Below are 24847 nucleotides of genomic sequence, written 5' to 3' on the forward strand. Positions count from 1 at the left end.
TAATGTGCTTTTTAGGATGTCAAAGGGGAACATTTAAATTTGTAATTAAAAATTATGAACGATAAAAAGTGTGTTAAAATAAAGTTTTTCTCTCTATGCCGACATATAAATAAATATAGATTTTTAATATCATTGGAAAACTATTTTGTACAATACAATATATTAATTTCGATACTTTTTTCTGATATTGGGTTGTAAATAAAATTTTTGAAATTTTTGCTTAGATTTGATTATAATAATCTATGTGTGATTTTATTAAGATTATTATCTAGACTTAACAATTGGATTAATATAATTATTAATTACAAGTTGCAACATCTAAAACTACCAGAAGAGGATGACATCTCAAATCTTATGTATAATGGCTCACTGCACTTCTAATTTGAGAGTATGACTCAATTTATTTAAATGAGTATAGTTTCTAATAATTATTGTTGTTTTTAATGCATTAGTCAATGTTCTCATAAAACATCATTATTCACAACGATGAAGTGACATGACAAATTTGTTTATTACAATTACAATGATATGTGTAATGCAAGAGCAGTGCAGTTAATTATAATAACTTGACTATATGTGCAAAAAGTGTCAACGTCAAAAGAAAATATTTCATCTTTGATTCAAATCAATGGAAATGGAATGCAATAATTAAAAAGATTTAGGTGCATAGAAAAATAAAATAAGTATTTCATAAATATTATAATAACGTAACAAGCAAAAAATATATTCTTGTACATCCATTAATTGGCAATTCATGAAATTAAGGTCAAAGTTGGAAAATATATACTTTATATAAAATACTATTGTTAACAAAGAATTACGTGTGATATTAGAAAATTTCATTAATTTTTGGCCACAGCTAAATTTGCTAAATTTAATAAATTGTGGTCACGTTAATCACAAATATTTGATAAAATGCTTGGCTTTATTTTAAGAAGCATAAGCAAAAAAATGTCGATTGAGAAAATCCAAGCCAGAAACTGGCTGCTATCAACACCCAACCCTCTTTAATCAATTTAAACATTTTGCTACTGCATCATCACAATGATATTTTAATGTTAAAATAAAATTATAAATTTTGTAGTAGAATATTAACGATTGAGGGTTGATTCATGGTGATTTGAATTTAATGTCTGCTTTTTCTTGATGGTTTTTGTGTGTTTATAATTGTTTAATTAAGAAAAACAATATCCTGCTCTACATGTTTTGGTTGCGGGCTGCAGCCATAATTCATAAGCTTTCTCGGAGGTGGTCGAGAAACATGAAAGGGCAGGATATTGTTTTTCTTTAACAATTCACAAACCCATCGAGGAAAAGTCGATTTTAAATTTAAATCACCATAAAAGATTTTAAAGTTTGAGGCCTCACTGTCCAATACTCAATGTTTCTCAATAATTTAACAAATTCAGTTATAAAAAATAATAATGAGTTATACTTTTCAAAATGTATTTTCAACATACAAAGCTGCTAACGAGGCACACATTTTTTTTTTTTTTTTTGAAAAAGATATTCCTGATAAATCCTGTTAAGCAAATTAAAAAAATCTAATAATATAAATTTTGCTGTGGGTGTAATCCTAAGTATCCTTTTAAATTTTTTTTTTATTATTAGAATTTAGTGCAAAATATTAACCAATGGCTTTCCAGCTTCTAATTGATTTACACATTTTTCGTGTTAAATTGATAGATGGGTGCTTTCATGAGGAAAAATGATGAACATTGAGATTTTAGATTTTTTTTAACATTCTAGGCTCAATAATAATTACCCTGTCTAAGTACATATAAGCTTTAATTGGGAAGACGGGTACAAAATAAATACAGTTGTAAAATGCTCAGGTTATTTAAGGCCAGATTTTCATTGATTAGAAAGGGTAAAATCTACATTTTCCCCCAAAAAAAGGAGTTTTAACAAACCCCCTGATATAATTGAGTTTTCTTATATATAGTGTATATTATCACGTAATAGAGACTAGCAAATAATTGGTTTCTCTGAAGAAAATTGCACAATTTTGGTGTTTTCTGGACAAATAAATTAACCTAAAATACCATTTCCTGCTGACAAGGAGGCCGCAACACTTAACTCTTTGGTTTGCTCTAACTCCTCGTCCTATCCAAGAAGAAAGCAGGGATAGTTAGAAAGTCAAAGAATAAATTACTCAAGCTCATACTTCAGTGTCCTGAACATGCTGCAGACCTGAGCAGCAATGGAGCATTAGGACAGTGATTGCCTGGACTCGTTTCTCGGACTTTGATAGCAAGAATTGCCGAGATACCTTTTCACTTTCATCTTCTGCTTCAGCTTGAAGAGCTTCTTGAATTTGCATTTCGCGATCCATAGAAACTTTCAACTTGGAAATCTGAAAAATGAAATAAAAAATTTGCTATTATAATACCAATCAATAATAAATATTAATTTTGCTTTTACAAAATCCGTAAAATTAGCAGCGAGTTTGTTAAATATACATAATAAATAATCCTGTGAAGCAAATTAAAAAAATCTAATAATGTAATTAATGTAATAAATTTTGTTGTGGGTGTAATCCTAACATGGATTTAGTAAAGCAATGAACTCTTAATCCTAATTCCTAATAATACATAATTATAAAGCATCAAACATCCCGCTGTTTTCCCCCACTCAAATTAAACATTGAAAGCGGTAGTTTTCACACTCAATAACCGGTTTATTTTTTGTAAAAAACTAAAACCCTGCTAAAATTGACTAAAATCATTTTATTGTCATAAGATTATAAGTCATTCATGTGAGAATTCTATTAAGTAACACATAAATTAAACAAATATGTTAATTTTCCAAGAAATTATCTCAATTCATTTTATAGCATGATATAAAAAAACCGGTTTTATTTCGAAAGCGGTATAACCGTTTTCTGGCATACTAGTAAACAAAACAAAATACATAAATCCAGCAAAGAAAACAAAAACTGCATATATTATTTAACTCTGGTTTTGAATAATCAACAAAATCAACAACGTGTAATGGTAATAATTGGCACATTATAGACTTTGACAAAATATTCGTCAATTTAATTTATCAACAGGAAGAATTCTGAGCCAAAAACGATCAGTGTGGCAAAATTTAGCAGCTTCGATTCAGAAGAAGGACAAAAACCTGGTCAAAATGGGAGTCACAGTCTTGCTTCAGTACCCCATTGCCGAAAACAAGACCGGCCCACAAACGGCAGACCAGCTAATTAAGCGAATCGGTGCCCTTGGAGCATTGCAAAGCGGCCAATTTCTGGTCGACTGCGAAACCTACAGCTCTGTGCCCTCGATGGGTGGCCCTCCTCGTACCGTGCACGTTCTCCACAATTCAGAACAGCCGGCTGCCGTGTTTGCTTTGCTTGAGAGTCCGGGCCCACCACCCAAGACCGTGCCTTTAGTGGCCGACGGTCTTTTCGACCTGCTCATGATCAAAATGGGCAGCATCTACCAGAACAAGAAGCAAATACGAATGGAAGCTCGTGGTGCCCGATTTGAGCTAGGAGACTTTTTCATCAAAATTGGAACAGTTACGATGGGCCAGAATTTTAAAGGAGTGCTAGTCGAAGTCGAGTACCGCCCGTGTTCCATTCCAGCAAATTGTTGGGACCTGCTGCGCGAATTCATGCAGTCCTTTCTCGGAAGTGTTGTCCAGAACTCTCCTCCTCCTTATTTCCAAATTCAGAACAAACTGAACGAAGTGTACCAACCCTTGGACACAATTCAGCAGTACCTTGATCACTTCAGCTCGTATAGAAAAGTAGCCGGGCTCTAAATTATTTCATACTGTTTATATATCACTAAATTTTTGAAATGTAATTTTAATTATGTAATGCTCTACTTTCATATAATAAACATAAATAAATGTTAAGCTCATAAATTTCAGTTTTTAAATTTTAGGTTGCTGGCTTCAAAGCTTCTTTTTAAATAATAACTTTTCAATTCTTTTATACATTAAAATTCCTACTTACAAGTTTGTTGATTTTCTCCTTGCGTCCAGGTTGTCCGCAGTAAAGCTCCTTTCCTTTGTCTTTGGCTAAAGACATTATGTCCTCATTGTCAAAAGATCTTTGCAGAAGTTGCTCCATGGCTTCCTCGACCAAAATGTCATCGACGGTATCATCAAGAGCAGCCAGACCTCCAGGTAAGTCAAACAGCGCAGGGTCTGCAATTGACGCCTGAAAATATAATTAGGACTACTTCCTAATGGTTAATTTTGCCAACAACTACCTTTCTACTTGCTGAGGGTGACACTTGCGGAGAGTGAGGTAGACTACGAGAGAAGCTCAGAGACAATGAAGGTGTCGTGTTGTTTGTGCTCGGTGCAGATCCCGTTCCATCTGGAGGAGCTAAATTGCTGGTCGATCCTGCTCGTTTCATGTTCCTGTTGTGAGCTGCATTAGCAACTGAAGCCAGCAAGCCTCCAAGTCCTCGTTTTGAACTCTAAAATAAACAAAATTGAGGAAAAATTCACGAGCAAGATTTTTTCCTCTTTTACCTGTGGTGTTGGAGATGCAGTAATATCTGCACCTAAAATTTCACCCTCGACTTCGGTGGTAACAATCTCAGGCGTTTTTGTTGGAGAAGTTCCTTGAGAAATTGACTGGTCGTCATCACATGGCACACAAACTGCCGTTGCCTGACACTTAGTAACACACTTTTTGTGGCACGTCATCTTGCACGACTTGCACTGCACTGCATCTTTCAGCCAGATCTTTAAAAATTTAAGGAATATAAAAATTATAAATTGAAAAATATGAAGTCCAGACAACCTTTTTACTGCAGAAATCGCATTGGGTGGTTCTTGAAAAGTGGGTTCTGACAAAATCATGTGCAGTTCCATCGTCGGCGCAAGTAACCGATCCACCTGGTGTTGCAGGTTCGTGTGCTGGAGAGTCCTTGCCAATTGGTGTATTCAAAAGTGATGCTTCCATTAGGCCCTCAGCATCGCCTTTAGCAGAGAAAGATGCTCTGGTTGAACTTGGAATGTAACCTTGACTCTGAGAATCTTGAACCAAGACGAAACAAAAAAGTGCATCGCCAAAACAAAAGGAAGGGTCAAAACCGGAATGTCCATTCAGTTGATGAGGTTTTCTAATGTTGGAAATTTCAATAAGTATTTTAGGATATTGTTATAAAAGTTGGAACTTACTGTGTAACACAGGGTTCTAGTAGCTGCCACTTTTTGATCAAATGGCCGAGACCAGTGATGGTGCACTTGTCAATTATCTTATACAAAGGAATGCTTAGGTGGCCCATCAAAATATCCTTTCCATCGTTGGATCCGACTTGAGTAGACCATATGCCAAAGTTGAAGTACTTGATATTTTCGCCAATTTGGAATGTTACAGAGTCGTTGAAATTTAGGTCCTAAAAATTAACATTTTATAAAGCTTCATTCAAACACTGAAATTTTAACCTACTGATGCCATTGGTAGTTCTTTGGTTCTATAAATCTGGATGCCACACTGCGACTGTACTGCAACCGAGCTCAGTTTTCTGCTTGTTATCAGTGGTGTTGTTTCTTCAGGTGCTTGCAGATTTTTTATTTTTATAACTGATCTTTTAATGGGAGAATCTGAAAATATGAAAATTATATTTAATTAGCTTTATTACACTGGTGCCTAAATAGTTACTTGATGGGGATGCTGTGCTTGATCCACTACTTTCTGTTTCACTTGGCGCTATCTGCTCATTCTCGGGTATTGTGAGGCGTCTGCGAATGCCAGATGGACTACTTTGGTGAGTCGATTTAATTTTGTCAGCTGTTTCCTCTCCAGTCTTTTGAATGTCCTATGTAATTTAAACACATGAAAATGAGAATCAAAAACAAAAATATGAACCAACCGCATTGGATAGCAGACACCGCTTTCTTTCAATCCTGATTGTGAATCTTCTTGCAGTGGTTTTCAGCAGTTTGCTTGCATGACTCAAAGTAGTGACCTTAGTTCCTTCAACAGCCAATAAGATATCACCCTTCTTCAATTTGGAAAAATAGCCTGGCGTTCCTCGTTCAACAATGTCAACAACAACAAGATCTGGAACAGTACGTGTATTATGTAATTTTCAAAATCTAGACAATGCAATTTCATACTTGGTTGCTCAGCTTTGAAAGTTACTCCCAGATTTTGTGACGGTTTCCTAAACACGATGAGATCAAGAGTCATGACAGCAAAGGAATCTGTTTGGACAAGTTCAGTCCATGGTGCTTCATCTAATTGTAAGAGGCAATTGTTTCAGAGAAAATCAACGAGAATAAACATTTCTACAAACTAACCCACAGCCAAAGTGCAATAAATATCTCCACAAACAAGTTCGGGATTCAGTCTTGTGCATTCAATCAAAGACACCTTTAATACTCCAGTTGGAATCAGAGTAGCATCGGACTGGTCAAAATTGTCATAGAAAGATGGCGAGGTTTGCAGCGGCGCTTGGAAAAATGGCTTGTAACGGAGCTTGAATTGCGGAATTGTGTGTTTCTTTTTAACTGCTTTTCGAATCTGAAAAACGTCAATGAAATATAATCATTTATGTGAAGCGACTGTAAGGTTAAGGTACCTGGCTGACGATCAGTGAGGTAATTTGGGGAATTGGCCTCCCTTGAAAGTGCGAATCAACCTGCAGTTCAAGGCTTGGCTCAGAGTAGAATGTGAAAGACCAGTGGGAATATGGTTTTCTTGTAAAGCGCAATCGAGCACGGCCAGACAAATGACACACTAAGGAATACTAATATTAAAAAGCAATCATTAAAAAAAATTCTGCAACCTTTGACAGTAATGATGGCTGGGGCGCCTAAAATGAGACGGACGCTGGTGACCAGTTGGAAGCCACCCTCATAGTGGAGATCAACACCAAGGTCAAGGGTTTCAATGTACTTCTTAATTGGGTGCAGCTCAACATCTTGGATGCTTATTCCATTGAAGATGGGAAACTTTGAGCCAAGATCAATCTCCTTGATCTATGAGAATCAACAAATTTCATAAATTAAGGTGATCTTAAGATAAGTGATACAAAAAATATTACCGTAACTTTGTCGATAAATTTGCCAGTCGTAGTTTTCGTAAGCAGCTCATCAAATTCGAGAGTCAGTTTTTTCAGGAACCAGAGACGGACTTCCTCAGAATTTCTCAGTTCGTAATATAAAAAGTGGAATAGCAGATTTAATGCAACACAAGTCTCTTTTTTCGGCGAATCAGTCGCGTTGATGATTTGCAGTAGACTCTTAAAATTTAACAAATTCAGTTAGTATAAATTAATGATATGATAACAAAAACAGTACTTGAGGCAGTTGGAACTGCTCAAAGTTTGGCATTTGCAGAGCATCGTCTGGCAGGTTTAAATCCTTTTTTGGTTTCAAGTAGTAGTTCAGAGCAAAACAAAAAGCGGCGAAAGTGATGATGACCCCAACAAAGATTGACACAAGAATCAGCCAGACTAGATCTAAGTTGGTCATTTTATTTTAGAGACTCTGGAACAAACAAAAAGATAAATTACATAATGACGAGACGTTTTAATTATTATTGTGTTAGCTCAGTTTAATTTGTTAAAAAGGTCAGTTAATTTGTGGTCGCGGTGAAAGGGCTTCATTAAAATTTAAGTTGGCACTTCAAGCTTCACTGAACTTGCGTGATGTCAGCTTATGAATAAATTATTTTGGGGTGGACGTTTGAAAGGTTATGTACGTTTTACGAACGAGGGGAGACATTGATCATGATGACAGATATTTGCAGGAAAATCGCCTACGGGGATTTGTGAAAGCACACTTTGATTTTACTCCCCGCAGTCAATTGGATGATTCGAGAAACAAGTATCCCTGAGAAAAAACTTGAAAACGTTAAATAGAGCAAATCAATGAAATGACGTCCTTTGCCAAAAAGCATCAAGATAATCTTATCAAAGCAGCAAATTACTTTCATTCAATTTTTTCTCGAACGCGGCATGAGAGCCACATCAAGCACTCTTATCTCAATAGCACAATTTTATATGGTTTTGAGAGAGGTAAAGAATTCGCAAATTACATGCATTATATTCGGATCGGATCGAAACACAGACACCAACGAGCATCTAAGCAGCGACGGACACAAATTCAGCTACAGACAGGAATGCAACGGGCAGCGCAGGTTATGAGCAGGTGCGCCAAGCGCGACCACTTTCCCACTGGAGGGACAATAAAATCTAATTAACGAACGCACCAGTTCAGTGTCATTGCTCGCCGATTCTTATTTATATTTTTGTGGTGCTGGTGCTGCGGTGAGAGGTGTCCGATGTTTTTTAAAAGGCTACGAAACTGACGGCAACGCCGCACGGGTGTACACTCGAGAGTTAAGAAACTGATTTAGAAAAAGCTACAAACTTCATAATTTGGGAAATATTTTCACTCAAATGAAATTAATATGAATAATTCATGAAGAATGGAACGATTTTGCAGAAAAAATTTACAAATTTATATGTTTTTTCTTCAAAACTTGTGCAGTATGTGCCGGTGTGTTGGCAACGTCGCACGGCAGATGGGCGTGAACCAACAAGAGCCAAGACTGGCGCTCGCAGTTGTCTTTTGTCGGCTCGTCGCTTTGTCGGTGAACGCGAGCAGGAGTAGCGCACTCGTAGGCTGTGTGTCACTCGCGGAATTGTCATCTTAAACTCGGGCGGATTGTGCTGAATGCAGGGTCGGAAGGGTCGCGATTTATCGGCGTGAGTCGCGAGCACGGGCATGTGCATCTGTTGAGCGCAGCATTTGGGCTGTTGCTGCGGTGCGAGGCGGCGAGAGCGGCGCCGATTGGCAAACCAGTTGGTGCCCTAGTTAAACTATAGGAATGGCCTTATAGCTGCAAGGCTTATTATTTCACCAGCCTACCAACAACACACAGACAGTAGCCCGCCCAAAAAGGTACGTTGGTGCACATTCGCACAATGCATAATAAGGCGTCCCTTCCGAATTCCTCTCGCCCGGCCAACGTGCACCGCTCTCTCGCGGTTCGGCCTCGTTTCATTCCTTATTACCGTTTTCCACCCCCTTATCAATAATAACCATGCATCTGGTGGTTGTTTTTGAACGGTGAGTGATTTTTCGTCTGGCCGTTTTTGTTGCAGTCGAAGAAAGCGAAATACCGACTGACGTCCATCGCCTTTTGTGGTCGTGATCATGGAGTCGGAACAGGTGCAGTTCGGGGTGACCCTGAAGCAGCTCAGGGACTTGATGGACCTGAAGGGTGCCGAGGCCGTTGAGAAGATCCAGGAAATGGGAGGCATCAAGGCACTTTGCAGTAAACTTCATACATCGCCTATTGAGGGTGAGTCAATGTTCAAAAAATTAAAATTTTCTACAGGATTATTGATTTTCATCAATTTTTGAATTAAAAAGTTGACGAGCGACTAATTATTGTAGAGATGCGTTTTAAAGAGAGATTTGTAATTTGAAAAAATGTCACATCAAAATTTTTAAATTCAATACATTGAAATTTATCAAAGTTGAAATTAAAGTACTGCATAGTATAACTTTATTGCTAGAAAAAACAATGCAATTATGGAAGGTGGAAAATGTTTAAAAAGAACATTTCGGAAAAACATTACATATGATATTCATGTTGTACCTATAATCAATATTTCTTTATGTCCGGACATTTCAATCTGCTCATTAACTTATCAACTACTTCCATCGTCTATTATATAATTCATAAATTCACATTATTTTTTACTACAAGTGCTCATCATGCTAAAATTATGGCAATTCTTCTTTTTTAATTTTAGACACAATACTATTAAAACAGTTTTATTTTTTCTTAATTTAATAAGGAAAATTAAATTAGTTTTTTTTATATGTTTTCTCAGAAAAGTAAAAATTGATGTTATTTTTATAGAGAATGAATTGTCTTTTTTAATTGAATACTTTAAATTTAAAGTGAATTGTAACTTATTCTGGGTCTCATAATCACTGGACCTTACATTTTTGCATTTACATGCTCTAAACCGCTCTAAACCATGGAGTTTTGATCTTTGATAACATTGAAGATTCCTTTCCCGCAAGTCTACATTTGGTTGAGTCAAAAACCAAACAAATCCGCTCACTTATCTAACATTTATCTGCTGGGCCAAACATTTTGTGTCGCTCCTTTCCTGGTGCTGAGAGAACCTTGTTTTTCATGTGGCCCGCGACCGACCAATTTGATTTACATGGTCATCGATCTCGCGCGATCAGGCTAAAAATACTGCACCTATAAAGAGGATTTGTGTCTCTGATTCAATGGAAAGCGGATGAATAATTGTCCTTCCGCCATAAAATTTCTCCCTGGTCATCACGTCAAAGCACGATATAAGTACAAAGAACCGCCAAAGAATTTATTATCAGCCCTTGACTCATTTTCGCCTTATGCAAAAAACCCTCTCTTGCATTCAATAGACTTTTTGCAGCTTATGCCAGCGAATTCGCGGCGTCTGCTTTTTTCAAGGGCTGAATTTCTTGTTCCGTTCTTTTGTCTAAATTTTGGCCGCTCGGTAAATATTGCAAGTTGGATCAGTTTTACGACTTTTCCGCGATAAACTCTAAACACCGTCTGGGTTGCAAATACGAGCTTTTAGTTCTCGCTTTATTTAAAATGGTGATTAGCACCTAGGTGGCTAATTTATTGGCCGATTATGACGTCACTCAACTTTGTTGACGTCACACGGTAGAAACATTCCAAAACGCGGAGGATTTTGGCAATAAATGACTGACTAAAACCTGCTGCCTCCCCTGCGACTTCATGACCAAACTCGCCAAAGGTCACCGCTGGACGCTATTTTTTACAGCAGGCAGACTAATTTTAGCCAGCGATTCGTCTCCCATGTGCGAAACACATTTTTCGTACTTGGTTACGTTTAACGTAACAAACTAGACACACACCAGACATAAACAGTTCTTTAATTGCTTACAAACTTACTATACATTAGTTGATGTAGATTAATTTTTGCTTACTTCAGCAAATTTAATTATATAAATAGTTTGTAATTAATTGTAATAATTAAAGTCTTCATTTTGAAGATTCGTATTTTTTGCTTCTGATAGTAAAAATCATTTAAATTTCCAACTCTTTCAAAGATGGAGAGAAATTAAACTTCAATGCATGTAAAATTTATCCTCCATATTTATTCAGTCTGTCTATAAGTAGATTATTGGTAATTTTTACTGCCGTCGTATCGCGTTTATTTTCATTTTTGATGTCGTTGATAGAAACGAAACATCCCTTGATTTATTCGGTTATTCAACTTTGTTGGTTTAAATTTGAAGGTGAACTCGTGGCGCCTGTCCGTGCCATTATTCAAATTAAATTCGCTCCGATAATCAGTTAGAAGTAAATTTTCAAAAGCGATGACGCCGATGCAATAATAAAATGACAATAAAAAAAGCGAACGAATTGGAAGGTTGATTCTCGTTTTGACCTAGTAGGCCTATCGAGTTACCTTGCGCGCCGTTTCTTCATGAATATCAAATGAGCAGCCTTTGTCAATTGTGGCTCTCGCCGCTCCTAATAGAAATTTGTCAATTTTTTTCAATACTAATCGGCCGCGATTTTTCTCCAAGCCGCGCGAGACTAAAAAAGTCTAGCTGCGCTGGGGCGGTGCTCGCGCCAGCCTGCTTCCTTTACTTAGCGGCCAATTAAATTTAATTTGGGAGCCCTGATCAGGTGACGGGAGTCTATTTCGGGCCTCTGGAGAACAGACAAACTTGCAATCGACATGCTGCCGGCTTGGGCGCGCATTCTTTTCTATCGAGGCGGCTATTTTTACTCGACGCCACTAAATTCACGGCGAGAAATTAACTAACTTACAAGAGTTAGTGCCGCTCTCGCAGAAACTTTCTTCCCGAATCACAAAGGGAATACCAGGGTACATAAAACAACCGGGAGGCCGCTTTTTGAAAGCGGGTTGTGTCTGAAAGTGCGACGAAAATAGTGCTGGGGCGTTTATTGTCCGGTGCCAGCGAAATGGAGCGGAGCGGTCGATGTAGTGGAGGAGAAAATAGAAAAGGGGGTTTTCGCCGAAACCTGCAAAGAATTCGCGAGAAAACAGTCAAAACTTAACTGCTCTTTTGTTTCTGTTATTTTGTAATCAAAATAAGATGCTGAATTTATTTTTCACGGAGCAACAAAACCAAGATCTTTATCAACGTCCCATTGTTTTTCGCATCCTGTCCTGAAACAGAACAAATTTTTTGGCTCCTGCAAATCTGCTAATATCTATTATTATCTTGATATTATGTTTGTTTCCGTTTGTTTTTTCATTCAGTTCATTTCGGATTTTCCGTATCAACATTTTCCTTCCTCTGCGTCAGTATTTTATTTTAAGAAATGTAAACGACATTATTCTTATTCAAGTTGATAAAAATTTATATTAGAAACTTTTTCCAATCAAAAGTTTCCACAATTTTTCCTGTTCTTCCTGAAACGAAATTATTTTCTACGGTTTTCTAATCTTATATAATTAGTTATATGTTACATAATCACAATATTCGCTTTGAATCTTCCATCTTTTAGAACTAACAATATAAATCAATGGTAATCATAGCAATATTTTGTATTTTTTTTGTTTAAATTTATTCATTTTTCCAATTAACAATTACGCAATCCTAAATTGCAAACAATACTTTAAGCCACCCGGCATGTTATCCGTTTGCATTGTTCATTGTGAATTATGTTTTATCGTAAAATACGTATTCTCTTCAATCCTGTCAAAATCACAAGAAGTCCCGATAACCATACAGATCTGAAAAGCAATGACCGCCAAATGGTTCGCCTACGTCAATGCACCTGCGATAATTAGCATCTTTATCATAAAATTCTTATTCCATCAGCATCTTTGATTGCGACGTCAGCGCGGTCGATTTCAATTTCTCGCGACGATAAAAACAAAAGCGTCCATCAGGGCTGTGCATAAAAATTAATCGCACGTGCGACGTCGTCAGCCAGTTCGCCGAAGGGGTAATTAATGTAGTGGTGAGCAAGAGGAGACAATTTATGCGTATGTCACATGACGATAAAGTGATAATCAGGCAAAGGGAAAAATGAAATACGAGCAGAGCAAGGAAAATGCAAAGCCGCGGCATTTGTTGGATGATTTCAGAGCGGCGGCGACGCATGACGGGTATTATCTTTCCCTAGCTGCGTCGGCTGTTTACGTCAATAGGCGGGTGCAAACTTAATCACCACCGAGCGCTTCCTGAAGAGTCATTCAGTCGATAAAGAGGACTCACTAATGACACACACGTTTTTTACGGGTCGCCAGAATCTTTCTCCTGACAAAAAATAGACATAGCCTCTTTTTAAATTCTCTTGATGAAATAATTAAAATCTAATACCGGTGATACAATTTGTCACAAGAAGAAAAATAACACAGAATTTGACGCATTCAAGACAAGCGTAATATATCTGAATATAGAACACACACCACGTTTTGAAGATTAGATAAGATATAATTTGTTTTCGTTCATTCAAAACTTTTAGGGATAATCGCATGGGTATTAATTTTAAGAAGTTTTAATCTACATGTCATGCAAGCTATTGATTTTCCTTTGAAAATTTCTTCCAAATAATAAAAAAAATGTGGGAATTTTCTCATTAATTACTTTTAAAATTGAAATTTCCTGAAACATAAATTTTTAAGTGATAATTTTGTGTCAATTTTTGCTTTTTTGCAGTGCCAATTAAACTGCTTAAAAAATAAGCAAGTTTATAATTTTTTTATTTGCTTAGAACGTCCAGGTAAATACAAAATTCACAATTATTTTAAAAATACTATTGAATTAATTAAAACACAAATTCTAATATCTGGAAAGAGAAAAATCTCTTTCCAAACCAAGTAGAACATTATTATTTCAAACGATCCTTCATTATCACTCATTATGTTATTCAGAACGTTTAGTTCGCGCCGTTCCGCCGTGTTCCACTCAGGACAGATAATCCTCCTGTCCGCGGCGGGAGCGCGAGTGGCGACTGCTCGTAAAATTTGCATTTGATAAGATAAAGGTGGTGCGTGCATGTGTTGCTCGCCTCTCCATTCCGACTCTGCGGCAGCACATTTCGCGTGCAAATGCATTTTAAATATTTAATTAAACGCCACCGCAGCAGCGTGTTTGCCCTTTAACGATATAATAACACGACTTTTTGCCCCCGCGAGACGAAGCAACGCCCGAAATTAGCGTGTAATTTATATTTCATGCTTAATGCCGCGCGCTTATTTTTTCCCCACTCGGGCAGCTGGGGTGCGAAAAGAATTTTTGCACCACCCTGTCTACATGTCAGCGGCAGGCAGAGTCATTACGTTAAAAGGCTTTCAATGTAGTACAAACACCATAAGTTTGGTAATTTTTCATAACTTTGGGACGTCTTTCGCAATCAGGCGACGCGGGGAACTTGTTTCGCCGCAACACTCCAGAGATTGCTTAAGGTGCTGGACGCATGATGAATTCTTAGCCACTCTCAGCATAAATTACATACGTCGATTTCTTAGATAGAACTAATCTTAAATACTCTCTATTTAATCTGTATTGTTGTTTATTTGTCCAAATTGTTACATCACGTTATTTTTTAAGGACCAGTTTTACGTCGAAAAGAAAATGATAATATTATGCTTTTTTGTATGTTTTACTCAACTTTGCAGTTTTAATCTTTCATTAACTTGTTGTGAGAGAATAAACGAATTGAATTGAATTGAACTTTAATATTTATATAGTTAATTAATTAATTACAGACAAATGGATGCGCTGATTACCACAACATTTTTAAATAGAAGATTTTTTCACACATCCCGTTTCCTTCCGTAAAAAATTAAAGTTATCAGATTTTATAAGAAAAGCGTCAGTATCCCCTCAAATAATATGATTTTATCCTAATTTGAGAAATTTAAACCTTTGCTAGTAAGTCAAGATTACTGAACTTGTCGTGAATTTCTGTGATTTTTCTATTTATCGCAGTTTAAAAATTGTAATCCTATTCACTCGTTGATAATTTTGTCATGGTAATTATAACACGACAATGCTAATTAGCTTAACTGCGTTTGCTGCAATCAAAGTAAGCAATCGGGGGGAATTCTTTGCGTTCATTCTATAATTAAAAGCAGGAAAGTCAAAGTTAAAAACTAGTGTAGAGCCCTTGAGTGCGAGCCCTGCGGTTATGTGGTTACCTATTTGAGATGGTATTGCTCCCAGCGCCAAGGAAATTATGTGTTAATTCACCAATTTGATTTCTATTTTTCTCCATTTTTTTATTATTATGTCACCTTTCACTGTCAAAAAGTGATAAGAAGTGCACGCGGAAATTTTTTCTGATAATCTACTATCGCTATATCCATTCAAGATTTTTATTTAAAGCAATAGAACTTTTACTTAACCTTATTTTGCGTCAAAAACAGTTGAATTATGATTGGCCTCGAGCAATCATTTCATTTTACAAAACGAACAAATTCGTCTGTTCGACTCATCGTCAGCCGCTATTTAATCAACGGGGACATGAGAGGGTCCTTTAATTTGAAGGCGACGCACTTAATTAACTCGTCCGCACAATCTGACTGCTCGCATCTCACGCCCGAATTCACTTCTCGCTCAGGCAAACTTTTGGCCCGCGCTCATACACAAACTTTAATCAAAAGTCGGGCGGGTGAATGCGGCGGCGGCATTCATTTTGCGCAGAGAAAATCCTCATTAGCGGCAGTCGTCTCGCACACGACCCGCGGCCATCGGGCGGCGTGATGAACCACCCGACTTCATCCCCTTTCTTTTTGTTGCAGGCCTCAAGGATTCGCCGCAAGAAGCAGAAAGACGCCGCGAAGTGTTCGGTTCCAACGTAATCCCGGCCAAGAAACCCAAATCGTTTCTTTCCCTCGCCTGGGAGGCGGCGCAGGATTTCACTCTGTTAATTTTAATCGTAGCGGCGTTCACGTCACTCGTACTTGGCTTCATTGTTCCCGAAGACGAAGGTGGGTCTCCCTTTGCAATTGTTAACCCGTCACCAACACCCAATTGCCGCTTATTCCATTGTAGTAGCCCAAAAAGCCAAGGAGGGAGAAGAGGAGCACCATGGGTGGATCGAAAGTTTGGCCATTTTCATATCAGTCATCGTTGTTGTCTTGGTCACTGCCTTCAATGACTGGTCCAAGGAAAGACAGTTCCAAGGCCTGCAGGGAAGAATTAAGGGAGAGCACAAATATTCTGTACTTAGAGGGAACGAAGTCATTCAGATTCCTGTTGGCGATATTGTTGTCGGAGACGTCTGTCAGGTACGAGCGGAAATTAAATTTGGAAATATTATTATAACAAAATAGGACTGCATTATGAATACTATGTTATTAATTTGAAATTGAAAATTCTTAACCAAATAAATATTTATATTAAATTGCTAAATCCACCGTTTGTTCTAAAATTGAAAACGCATTAAATTTTCCAGTATAAAAATTTTATTGTTCTTTTTTTCAATTATATTTTTTCATGGAACTTGCAATAGTGTAAATCTGTTTTATATTAGCAATGTTTTCTAAAATTATTCCCACGACAATTAGGTGAAATATGGAGACCTGTTGCCCGCCGACGGAATCATCATCACAGGCAATGACATGAAAATGGATGAGTCGTCACTCACTGGCGAGTCGGATCACGTAAAGAAAGGAGAAAACACAGACCCTATGCTTCTCTCAGGTTAGATATTTTTAAAATTTCATTCCATTCAAGGTATAATGTGGTTCGTTTTGGTAGGCACCAATGTCATGGAGGGCAGCGCCAGAATGCTGGTCACTGCCGTAGGCATTAATTCGAAAGCCGGCATCATTTTCACTCTGGTGGGCGCCGCGAAGCAGAAAAAGAAAGAGAAGAAGGGTAAAAATGGTTAGAGTATTTATTTTTCTTTGTTTTTCGCTTTTTGATCATTTTTGTTTACTTTTGCAAATTCATTATTCTAATCCTTGTTATTCTGCAGACGACGCTTCTAGTTCATCAAGCAACTTTGGGGGCTCCACCGACGAAAGCCACGACAAAAAGGAAAAATCCGTGCTACAGTCGAAACTTACGAAATTGGCTCTCAACATTGGATATTTTGGTGATGAGAAATAAAATTTTGGTTTTATTTGTGATTATAATTTATATTCTCAGGTACTGCCATTGCCCTGCTGACGGTGGTCATCCTCTCCACCAAATACACCATCAACACATACATCATCGAAGAGAAACAATTCCAATGGTCTCAACTGAATGAGTACATAAATTTCATCATCACCGGTGTCACTGTCCTGGTCGTCGCCGTGCCTGAAGGTCTTCCTCTTGCTGTTACCCTCTCTCTGGCTTACTCTGTCAAGGTTTGTTCAACACCGAGAAAAACATTCAGAGCTTAAGATAGTGAGAAAATTTTTCCGTACAGAAAATGATGAAGGACAATAACTTGGTGAGGCATCTTGACGCTTGCGAAACGATGGGCAACGCAACTGCTATTTGTTCGGACAAGACTGGTACTCTCACTACAAATAGGTGATTTATTTATAGATAAAGCTGAACACACACCGCATTGATAAAAAAAAAATCTAAAATTGTCAAGCCTTGTATAAACTTTGCCTTTTTTCATGTTTCAGAATGACGGTTGTTCAAGCATATGTATGCAATAAACTGGCAACAACTTGTGCCGATTTTGCTCACATCCCTCCTGAAGTGGAAGAAAAATTGATCAAGTCAATTGCGATCAACTCGGCCTACACATCACGCGTCATGGTAAACAAAACAGATTAATGAAAAGCAAAGTGCCAAGTACGATTTTTTTATATCAGCCTGGAGAACCGGGCGAGCTGCCTAAGCAAGTTGGCAATAAAACCGAGTGCGCCCTTCTTGGATATGTGACAAGTCTGAATAAAAGCTATGAGAATGTTCGGTCCCAATGTCCCGAGGAGACGTTCACCCATGTTTATACCTTCAACTCGGCTCGTAAGTCGATGGGCACTGTGATTAAAAGTGAAGAAGGTGGATTCAACCTGTTTGCCAAAGGCGCCTCGGAAATCATGCTTCAAAAGTGAGTCACTAATTTTTTTCCTCAAAATAATACGAGGGCAATGGATCTGAACTTATCAGTCTACGGATTATCTTCGGCGCTCATAATGATAAGCTCCAGTATCAGTTGAATCAACTGAGATAAGTCGAGTTGTAAATCAATAGTGGTCCATAGAGCCCAACCTTAAGATGCCAAAAATCCCCGGTCTATTATGCAGTTATGCTATATAATTTAATAATAAAAGAGAAAGTAGGCCAATAAGTTATGATCAAGGTGGCCGACGGAACAATGGCTTGAGCCAACGGAATGTCTGTTGAGCTTGACTGCCTCAAACTATTAAACGCAATTATCCCCACATGCTGAGGCGGGTGGTCCTGAATACAAATTAACGCTTGCTCACATGCTTGATTGGCAACTTTGTGCGCGTGATTAAAAAACAAGCGGCCCAAATGACTTGGCTGCCTTCCATTCATTTAAACACCGCCTGAAGCACCGTCGAGATAATCAGGCGGCAGTCAATATTTGAATATGTTATCTTATTTGTAAACAGGTTCTGTTTGGTTTTTCGTTACATAAGCCAAACAAGAGTAGTAATTATCAACAATGTGTTGATTATTAAGTTAAATTTTTTAAGCACGCTCTTAACTAAATCGTTGCAATGAAAACAAATTAAACTGTCTATCAGATCGAATAGTAATGCAACTAGTTCTGTTTTATTAAAATTAAAAAAAAAATAACAAAAACGACTTTTTTAAATATAAATCAAGTCTATTGACTTACATAGCCCTTAAATCCCTATTTGTTTTTGGAAATAAATCAATTCCGTCTCAATATAATTTATATTTCTTCATTCCATTAGAATATATTCCAACAGTTTCCTTTTTCAGCACTCAAACACTTTTTTAAATATAGATTTTTATTATATCAATTATTTGAATCATGGTTTTTTTTTTAATAAGACGTTTCTAATTTTAGATGTTCTTACATTTACGGAAAAGATGGTCAGATAGAAGATCTGACAAAGCAGAAGAAAAAAGACATCATCAACAAAGTGATTGAGCCAATGGCCTGCGACGGACTGCGAACCATCTGCATTGCTCAGCGCAACTTTGTCTTTGAAAATCGGGCCAAGAACGACAAGAAAATTGACCGCGAACCAACTTGGGAGGAAGAGGACGACATTTTTTGTGATTTCACCTGTCTCGGGATTGTCGGCATTGAAGACCCCGTCCGACCAGAAGTGCCAGATGCGATCAGATTATGCCAGTCAGCTGGCATTACTGTCCGCATGGTCACTGGAGACAACATCAACACAGCACGTTCAATTGCCACCAAGTGTGGAATCCTGCTGCCTGGAGACGACTTTTTGGTGCTAGAAGGAAAGGATTTCAACAGCAAGATCAGAGATGGTGGTAACAGTGAGGTAAGTTTAATGAAGCAAAAGATCAGAGATGCAAAAATATATGATTGAATCAGTCATTTTAATTGAGACTTTTCAATTTTGAAAAAATTTAAAAACAAATAATGTGGATGATTTAAAATTTAAGATTTTTAAATGTTCGATTTGATTTTATAGCTTTTATATTTACAAAATTATTAACTTTCAGCAAATCAACCCCGAGTTGTTTGATAAAATTTGGCCCCGTCTGAGAGTGCTGGCAAGATCTTCTCCAACTGACAAGTACAACCTTGTCAAAGGCATCATTGACAGCAAACTTAACCCCAACAGAGAAGTGGTCGCTGTCACCGGCGACGGCACAAACGACGCCCCAGCCCTCAAAAAGGCAGACGTCGGCTTTGCAATGGTACAATTTTTAACACTCCTTCACAAATGAAAAGGACTATCTCACTTTAATATTTGTGTATTCTTTGGTATTAATTTTTACTAATGCAGCTTCATTTTTTAGGGCATCGCCGGCACTGATGTGGCCAAAGAAGCTTCGGACATCATCCTGACGGACGACAACTTCAGCAGCATCGTCAAGGCAGTGCTGTGGGGCCGAAACGTTTACGACAGCATTGCCAAATTCCTGCAGTTCCAGCTGACGGTGAATGTGGTTGCCGTCACGGCTGCTGTCATCGGCGCATCCATCCTCAACGACAGTCCTTTGAAGGCTGTCCAAATGCTTTGGGTCAACCTGATCATGGACACTCTGGCCTCCCTTGCGCTCGCTACTGAACTTCCAACTCCAGACCTGCTCCTCAGAAAGCCCTACGGACGTACAAAAGCTCTTGTGTCAAGAAGAATGATGAAAAACATCATTGGACAAGCAATCTACCAACTGGCCGTCATCTTTTTCCTTCTCTTTGCTGGTTCGTCCTATTTTTTTCATGCGAATTTTGTTTTTAATTCATCACTTCAGGTGACAAACTGCTCCAAATTGAGTCAGGACGTGACGATTCAGGACCAAGCCAACACATGACAGTTGTGTTCAATACTTTCGTGATGATGACCCTGTTCAACGAAATCAATGCAAGAAAGATTCATGGACAGCGTAATGTGTTCCAGGGGATCTTTACTAACCCTATCTTCTACGGTATCTGGATTGCAACCTTTATCCTTCAGGTTAGAACAAAGTTATATTTTTTAAGTCGATATAAATGTGAATGTTTCTTTTTAGATTCTCATAATTGAGTTTGGAAGTGCATTCTTCTCAACAAAGGACCTTACCATTGAACAATGGCTGTGGTGCTTGCTCTTCGGCATTGGTACTTTAATCTGGGGTCAGATAATAATCTCGCTTCCCAATAGAGTTGTTCCAGAGAAACTTTCGTACGAATCAATTATCTCATTATAATTATGTAGTCTAATTCTAAAATTTTAAAATGTTTAGCCTGGGCAAAGATGATCCATCTTTGCAAAAGCTGCCTGTTGGAAAACCAAGCCCTGGCCAACTACTGTGGGTGCGAAGTCGGAAAAGAATACTGTCTCAGGTAAATTTTAATCCCATTAATTCAGTGGCATCATTTTTAAAACGGCCAATTTTTTGTTGTAGATCAGAGTCGTGAACGCGTTCAGAGCAACAATCGACACCAACAGACTGCAATTAGCAGCTTTTAAGAAAATCGAGGCTACGTAAGAGTCGTCTTGTGTTGCATATAGCTGAAAGAATGCATCACAAGTACTTTTTTGTTAAATATTTAGTAATTTATGATTTCATTCTCCGAAGTGATTTTTAAAAGCGTTTTATCTTCATAGATAGATATGTGTAAATAGCATGAATAATTCAAGAGAATGTGAGAGGTTTTTCCGATTAATAATTTTAATCACCTTTTAGTAAGCAAAGAGAAATGCAATGTGTGCTCCTATGGATTAAGCAAGTGAAGAGGAAAATAACTTAATTATAATTGAAGCAAATGCATACTATTAACTAAATAACACACAAAATAAACTTCTCTCCTATTTATATTCAAGATGAAGAGTAGAATATCAACTTGAGGAAATATGAAAAGAGTGAATACTGAAGTACTATTGGCCTTCTCTAATGTGGTAAATTTTCTAGATACGTTGTTAACGACTTTTGAATGTTACTCTTTGAAAATTTTCTATTGCATATCTTGAGCAGTGTTTCAATCAATTTAAAAACTGTATAAATCACGAATAAACGGGTCGCCCAACAGTCTGTTAGGCTCTAAGAACTCTTTCCGCAGATGTTGGAAATTTATATAAGACAAAGAAATCCTTTTCTCGGGCGGCAATCAGACAGACTAACCGGAGAGAAATGGGGAAAAAAATAACCTACCTGTTGGTGTACTATTTTTAATATTCCACGTTTTGCGTGCATTCTACTTAAGACAAGAAAACTTAAAACTGTTTCACTGTGGTCATATCCTCAACCAATAATTATAACGAGACATAACTACATTTACGATTAAAAGGGATAAATAACGAGCTGCGGTGAGAATTTAAGATAAAAGCAAACAATATCCATTGTATGTGTTCATAGAGGAGAAATTGAAATACTTTTACAAATGACATGCAGTGTACAATATATAAACAAAAATAATTTTTCACTTGAGAAGCACACGCAAGAGAATGAGGAAAATTTTTGTCATTCCTCTATCTCGATCATCTGCAATTATTATTGAAATCACTGCTGCGTCAAAATGCTGTGTACTCTTGATACTTTTCAAGCAGGCTTTGCGCGTCTTTGCAAAAAAGCAGTTTTTTGCCTCACATTAGAATGTAGTCACGTAGTGGGCCTGCCTTTTTTAATAGAATGTAAAATCAGTCGTTGAAATTAAGAAACAAACGATATTGATTGTATTGTTGCACTTAATAACTTTTCTCGTTCCGACAAAGTGCAGGAACTGTTGGGATAATGAAAGACAGACAAAAGCCAGCCAACAGCCGTGCCAGTTCTATGATTGTTGATCACTGCCTTTTCCATGAAAGTGTATGTTCGAGTGCTGTATTTTGGGATAAAAACAGTTAAGATGGTGATGAGAAAAACTACAATCGCGCATGCATTTTGTTCTACCTCTGTTGTTTGAGGTGTACTTCGATTGTTGCCGTGTTAAAAGAGGCTAAGAATTTTTTGGAGAGTTAAATTCTCTATAGTCGTCTCGTATGAGACAATCTCCAATTGCAATACAAAAAGTTGACTTTACAAAGTTTATTTCTTGTCAAATTTGGCCAAAATTTGCAACTCCTCGGTTGAGACCATTCTCAATAAAAACTCATTTTTAACTTTCCAAAAATTGAAAAGCCCAAAGTCTGTGAGAATTTTTCACTGCCCTCTCGGCGACAGCAACTTGGTTTTATTCCGGCATTTTCCACTTTCCTTTTTCCATTCCGTGCAAGTGTTTAATGCTATTCTATGCTATTGTAATTTCTCTTCACTACTTTTCTAATAATCAATCTAACGTTTTTTCTCGCTAAAATTTCATCGCAAACCGGGGGTTAATTGTTCTCGCGATTGATATTTTTATAATCGTGTTAAGGTTGAGTCTCGGTCGTTTGTTGACGAGAACGAATTGTCTGTAAAAAAATTTGCATTGTTATAAAATGATCACTTTTCATTCATTTCTTTATTTTTTCATAACTTTTGTCGCATCTTTTTGCCTCTTGTAATTGCTGTACAAAACATTTATTTCGGCCAGTTTTAACTTAATTAATTTAAAATTAAACCAAAAACCAAAAGTTTTAAACGATCTTGTGATTTTTCCAATTTGAGGAAAACCAACGTGTCGGAAATTTCTCCTGTGAGATGATTAAACTGATTAATCAAGACTTACTAACATTTGAAGAAGCGTGTATTTGGCAGTTAAATTATATATTAATGTGTGCAAATTCACGCGAGCTTATTTATTGGGCAATACATATTATCCTTCTGAAAAAGACTTTCTTGTTGTGCACTTTTGCTAATCCCTTTGGCTGTCTTTTTCATATAGTTGCTTAACTTGTTCATTCGCTATACTATTTGTTGATAACGACTTACATGAAATCAACTCTGGCCCTTTTAAAAGTTAGTAAAACTAGAGATGCTGCGTAGAAGCTCTCTCCGTCGGTGAGTAGATTGTATAGAAATCGCAAGAACAACTTGATACACGCGAAAAAGAAATAAATATTCTACAGTAATTATTTATTAAAAAAAAAATGTAGCGTAAAATATTAGAATCATTTAAGTCTGATTGATGTGGTGCAATATCTTAAAAATGATAAAGGACAAAAAATACTGATTTTTGGTCGAAAACTGGCAAATTTTCTAATAAGTATGGAAAAATGTACTTCAGAGATAACTAAACATGCACGCCAAGAATATATTACATGAAAAAATGATAATATTCTAAAGCTGTATATCTTTTTGATTAACCTGTCATGAAAGATGTGCGTATCTTTGTTTGAAACTCACTCCTTAATTAATAGTGTGGAATCAAATCTAAAAAAATTGTCGAAAGAAGTTGATGGTCAGAATATCGTTTTGCAGTATTTAATTTTTAAAGAGAGCTAAGTTTATAGCTGATTGCGTTATATGTCAATCAACCGTGGGAAATAATTTTATTACCTCTTATTATGGTATGTACAACCTATGTATTTATAATCTTTGATTATTATGCATATTTAAGCGTACTTACGTTTTTGCAAAAAGCAGCGATCCAGAGTCAGCACGGAAGTAATTTTATTTGTGTTCACTCCACATTTCCTTATGGATAATTTTGTAATTTTTTCTGCCGTTTCGGCAGAAATTAATTTTTGTGTCCTATATCTAATATTAAAATTCCTGATTTTTTGTTCACTTTCACTTACATATATACATTGTAAGCGCGTGTTTGCAACAAACACTGACTTCTTAATTTTCACTTTTACACATTCACTAAAACTGAACAGCATCACTTAATACCAATATTTTTACTGTAAAAAACTCTTGTTTAAGATCATTTAAGCACCGCGATAAATTACCACTACTGTTATTATTAAGTATGGGACCACACACTCTATACTCTCGATCTAGAAAACTTTTCCTGCATTCTGTACTAATGAATAAAGATTAAGCAGTGAGACGCATGATTAACTATTTTGTTTGTATTGTATGGGAAAACATAAAATTATAGTAGAAATTAGTGAGTACCGCGAAGTTTCTTCATGTAGCGCCTTTTCCTTATTAATCGAAATTAATACACTAAAATGATAAACAGTCCTCCGATATCTCCATTTGAATAAAACACAAGATTGGAGATGCGCATATATATTAAAAAATAAAATAAATAAGCCTTAAAAGTTGACGCTTGAAACGTGTTTTATTCCAATTAGCCCCAGAAGCCACGGGCATACAGATTTGTTTGCACTATTGCACCGAGTAATCCAATTATTCCAATTACTTGAACGACTCAACTTTTGATTCATTGAACAAAGGA

The 24847-nt window shown here is 37.0% G+C and overlaps 3 protein-coding genes across 7 annotated transcripts; 2 read left to right on the forward strand and 1 right to left on the reverse strand.

The window, feature by feature from the left end:
• Positions 1 to 206: 206 nt before the first annotated feature.
• LOC132205423 (PDZ domain-containing protein 8) lies at positions 207 to 8392 on the reverse strand. Of its 4 annotated transcripts, none has more exons than XM_059634462.1 (17): positions 8189 to 8392; positions 7276 to 7464; positions 7020 to 7217; positions 6762 to 6954; positions 6555 to 6712; positions 6274 to 6496; positions 6091 to 6210; positions 5844 to 6034; positions 5633 to 5789; positions 5420 to 5574; positions 5149 to 5366; positions 4769 to 5090; positions 4495 to 4710; positions 4227 to 4439; positions 3968 to 4174; positions 2168 to 2356; positions 207 to 2106 (listed from the first exon to the last, which is right to left on the reverse strand). In XM_059634462.1, the coding sequence occupies exons 2-17, from the start codon at positions 7447 to 7449 to the stop codon at positions 2032 to 2034; spliced, it is 3009 nt and encodes a 1002-aa protein (XP_059490445.1). In that variant the 5' UTR covers positions 7450 to 7464; positions 8189 to 8392; the 3' UTR covers positions 207 to 2031. The 4 variants fall into 4 exon arrangements, with proteins under 4 accessions (XP_059490445.1, XP_059490446.1, XP_059490444.1 ...); XM_059634463.1 differs by lacking the exon at positions 8189 to 8392 and adding an exon at positions 7679 to 7851; XM_059634461.1 differs by lacking the exon at positions 8189 to 8392 and adding an exon at positions 8015 to 8174 and having other exon boundaries at positions 208 to 2106.
• Positions 2880 to 3889, forward strand: LOC132205424 (mediator of RNA polymerase II transcription subunit 20). The gene is made up of 2 exons (XM_059634465.1): positions 2880 to 2996; positions 3056 to 3889. Exon 2 carries the CDS (start codon positions 3136 to 3138, stop codon positions 3769 to 3771), a length of 636 nt encoding a protein of 211 aa, XP_059490448.1. The 5' UTR covers positions 2880 to 2996; positions 3056 to 3135; the 3' UTR covers positions 3772 to 3889.
• Positions 8393 to 8514: 122 nt separating the features above from the next.
• LOC132205422 (plasma membrane calcium-transporting ATPase 3-like) lies at positions 8515 to 24715 on the forward strand. 2 transcript variants are annotated; one of them, XM_059634460.1, is made up of 18 exons: positions 8515 to 8883; positions 9087 to 9286; positions 15753 to 15941; positions 16006 to 16241; positions 16521 to 16656; positions 16714 to 16833; positions 16934 to 17053; positions 17107 to 17309; positions 17372 to 17478; positions 17580 to 17715; positions 17772 to 18010; positions 18965 to 19412; positions 19597 to 19794; positions 19897 to 20302; positions 20353 to 20555; positions 20611 to 20762; positions 20824 to 20923; positions 20986 to 24715. In XM_059634460.1, the coding sequence occupies exons 2-18, from the start codon at positions 9139 to 9141 to the stop codon at positions 21067 to 21069; spliced, it is 3225 nt and encodes a 1074-aa protein (XP_059490443.1). In that variant the 5' UTR covers positions 8515 to 8883; positions 9087 to 9138; the 3' UTR covers positions 21070 to 24715. The 2 variants fall into 2 exon arrangements, with proteins under 2 accessions (XP_059490443.1, XP_059490442.1); XM_059634459.1 differs by having other exon boundaries at positions 8516 to 8883; positions 16714 to 16842.
• Positions 24716 to 24847: the final 132 nt, after the last annotated feature.

This window comes from Neocloeon triangulifer, unplaced genomic scaffold (genome assembly GCF_031216515.1).
Source record: "Neocloeon triangulifer isolate White Clay Creek 2 clone unplaced genomic scaffold, ASM3121651v1 ptg000002l, whole genome shotgun sequence".
Taxonomy (NCBI): Eukaryota; Metazoa; Arthropoda; class Insecta; order Ephemeroptera; family Baetidae; genus Neocloeon; species Neocloeon triangulifer.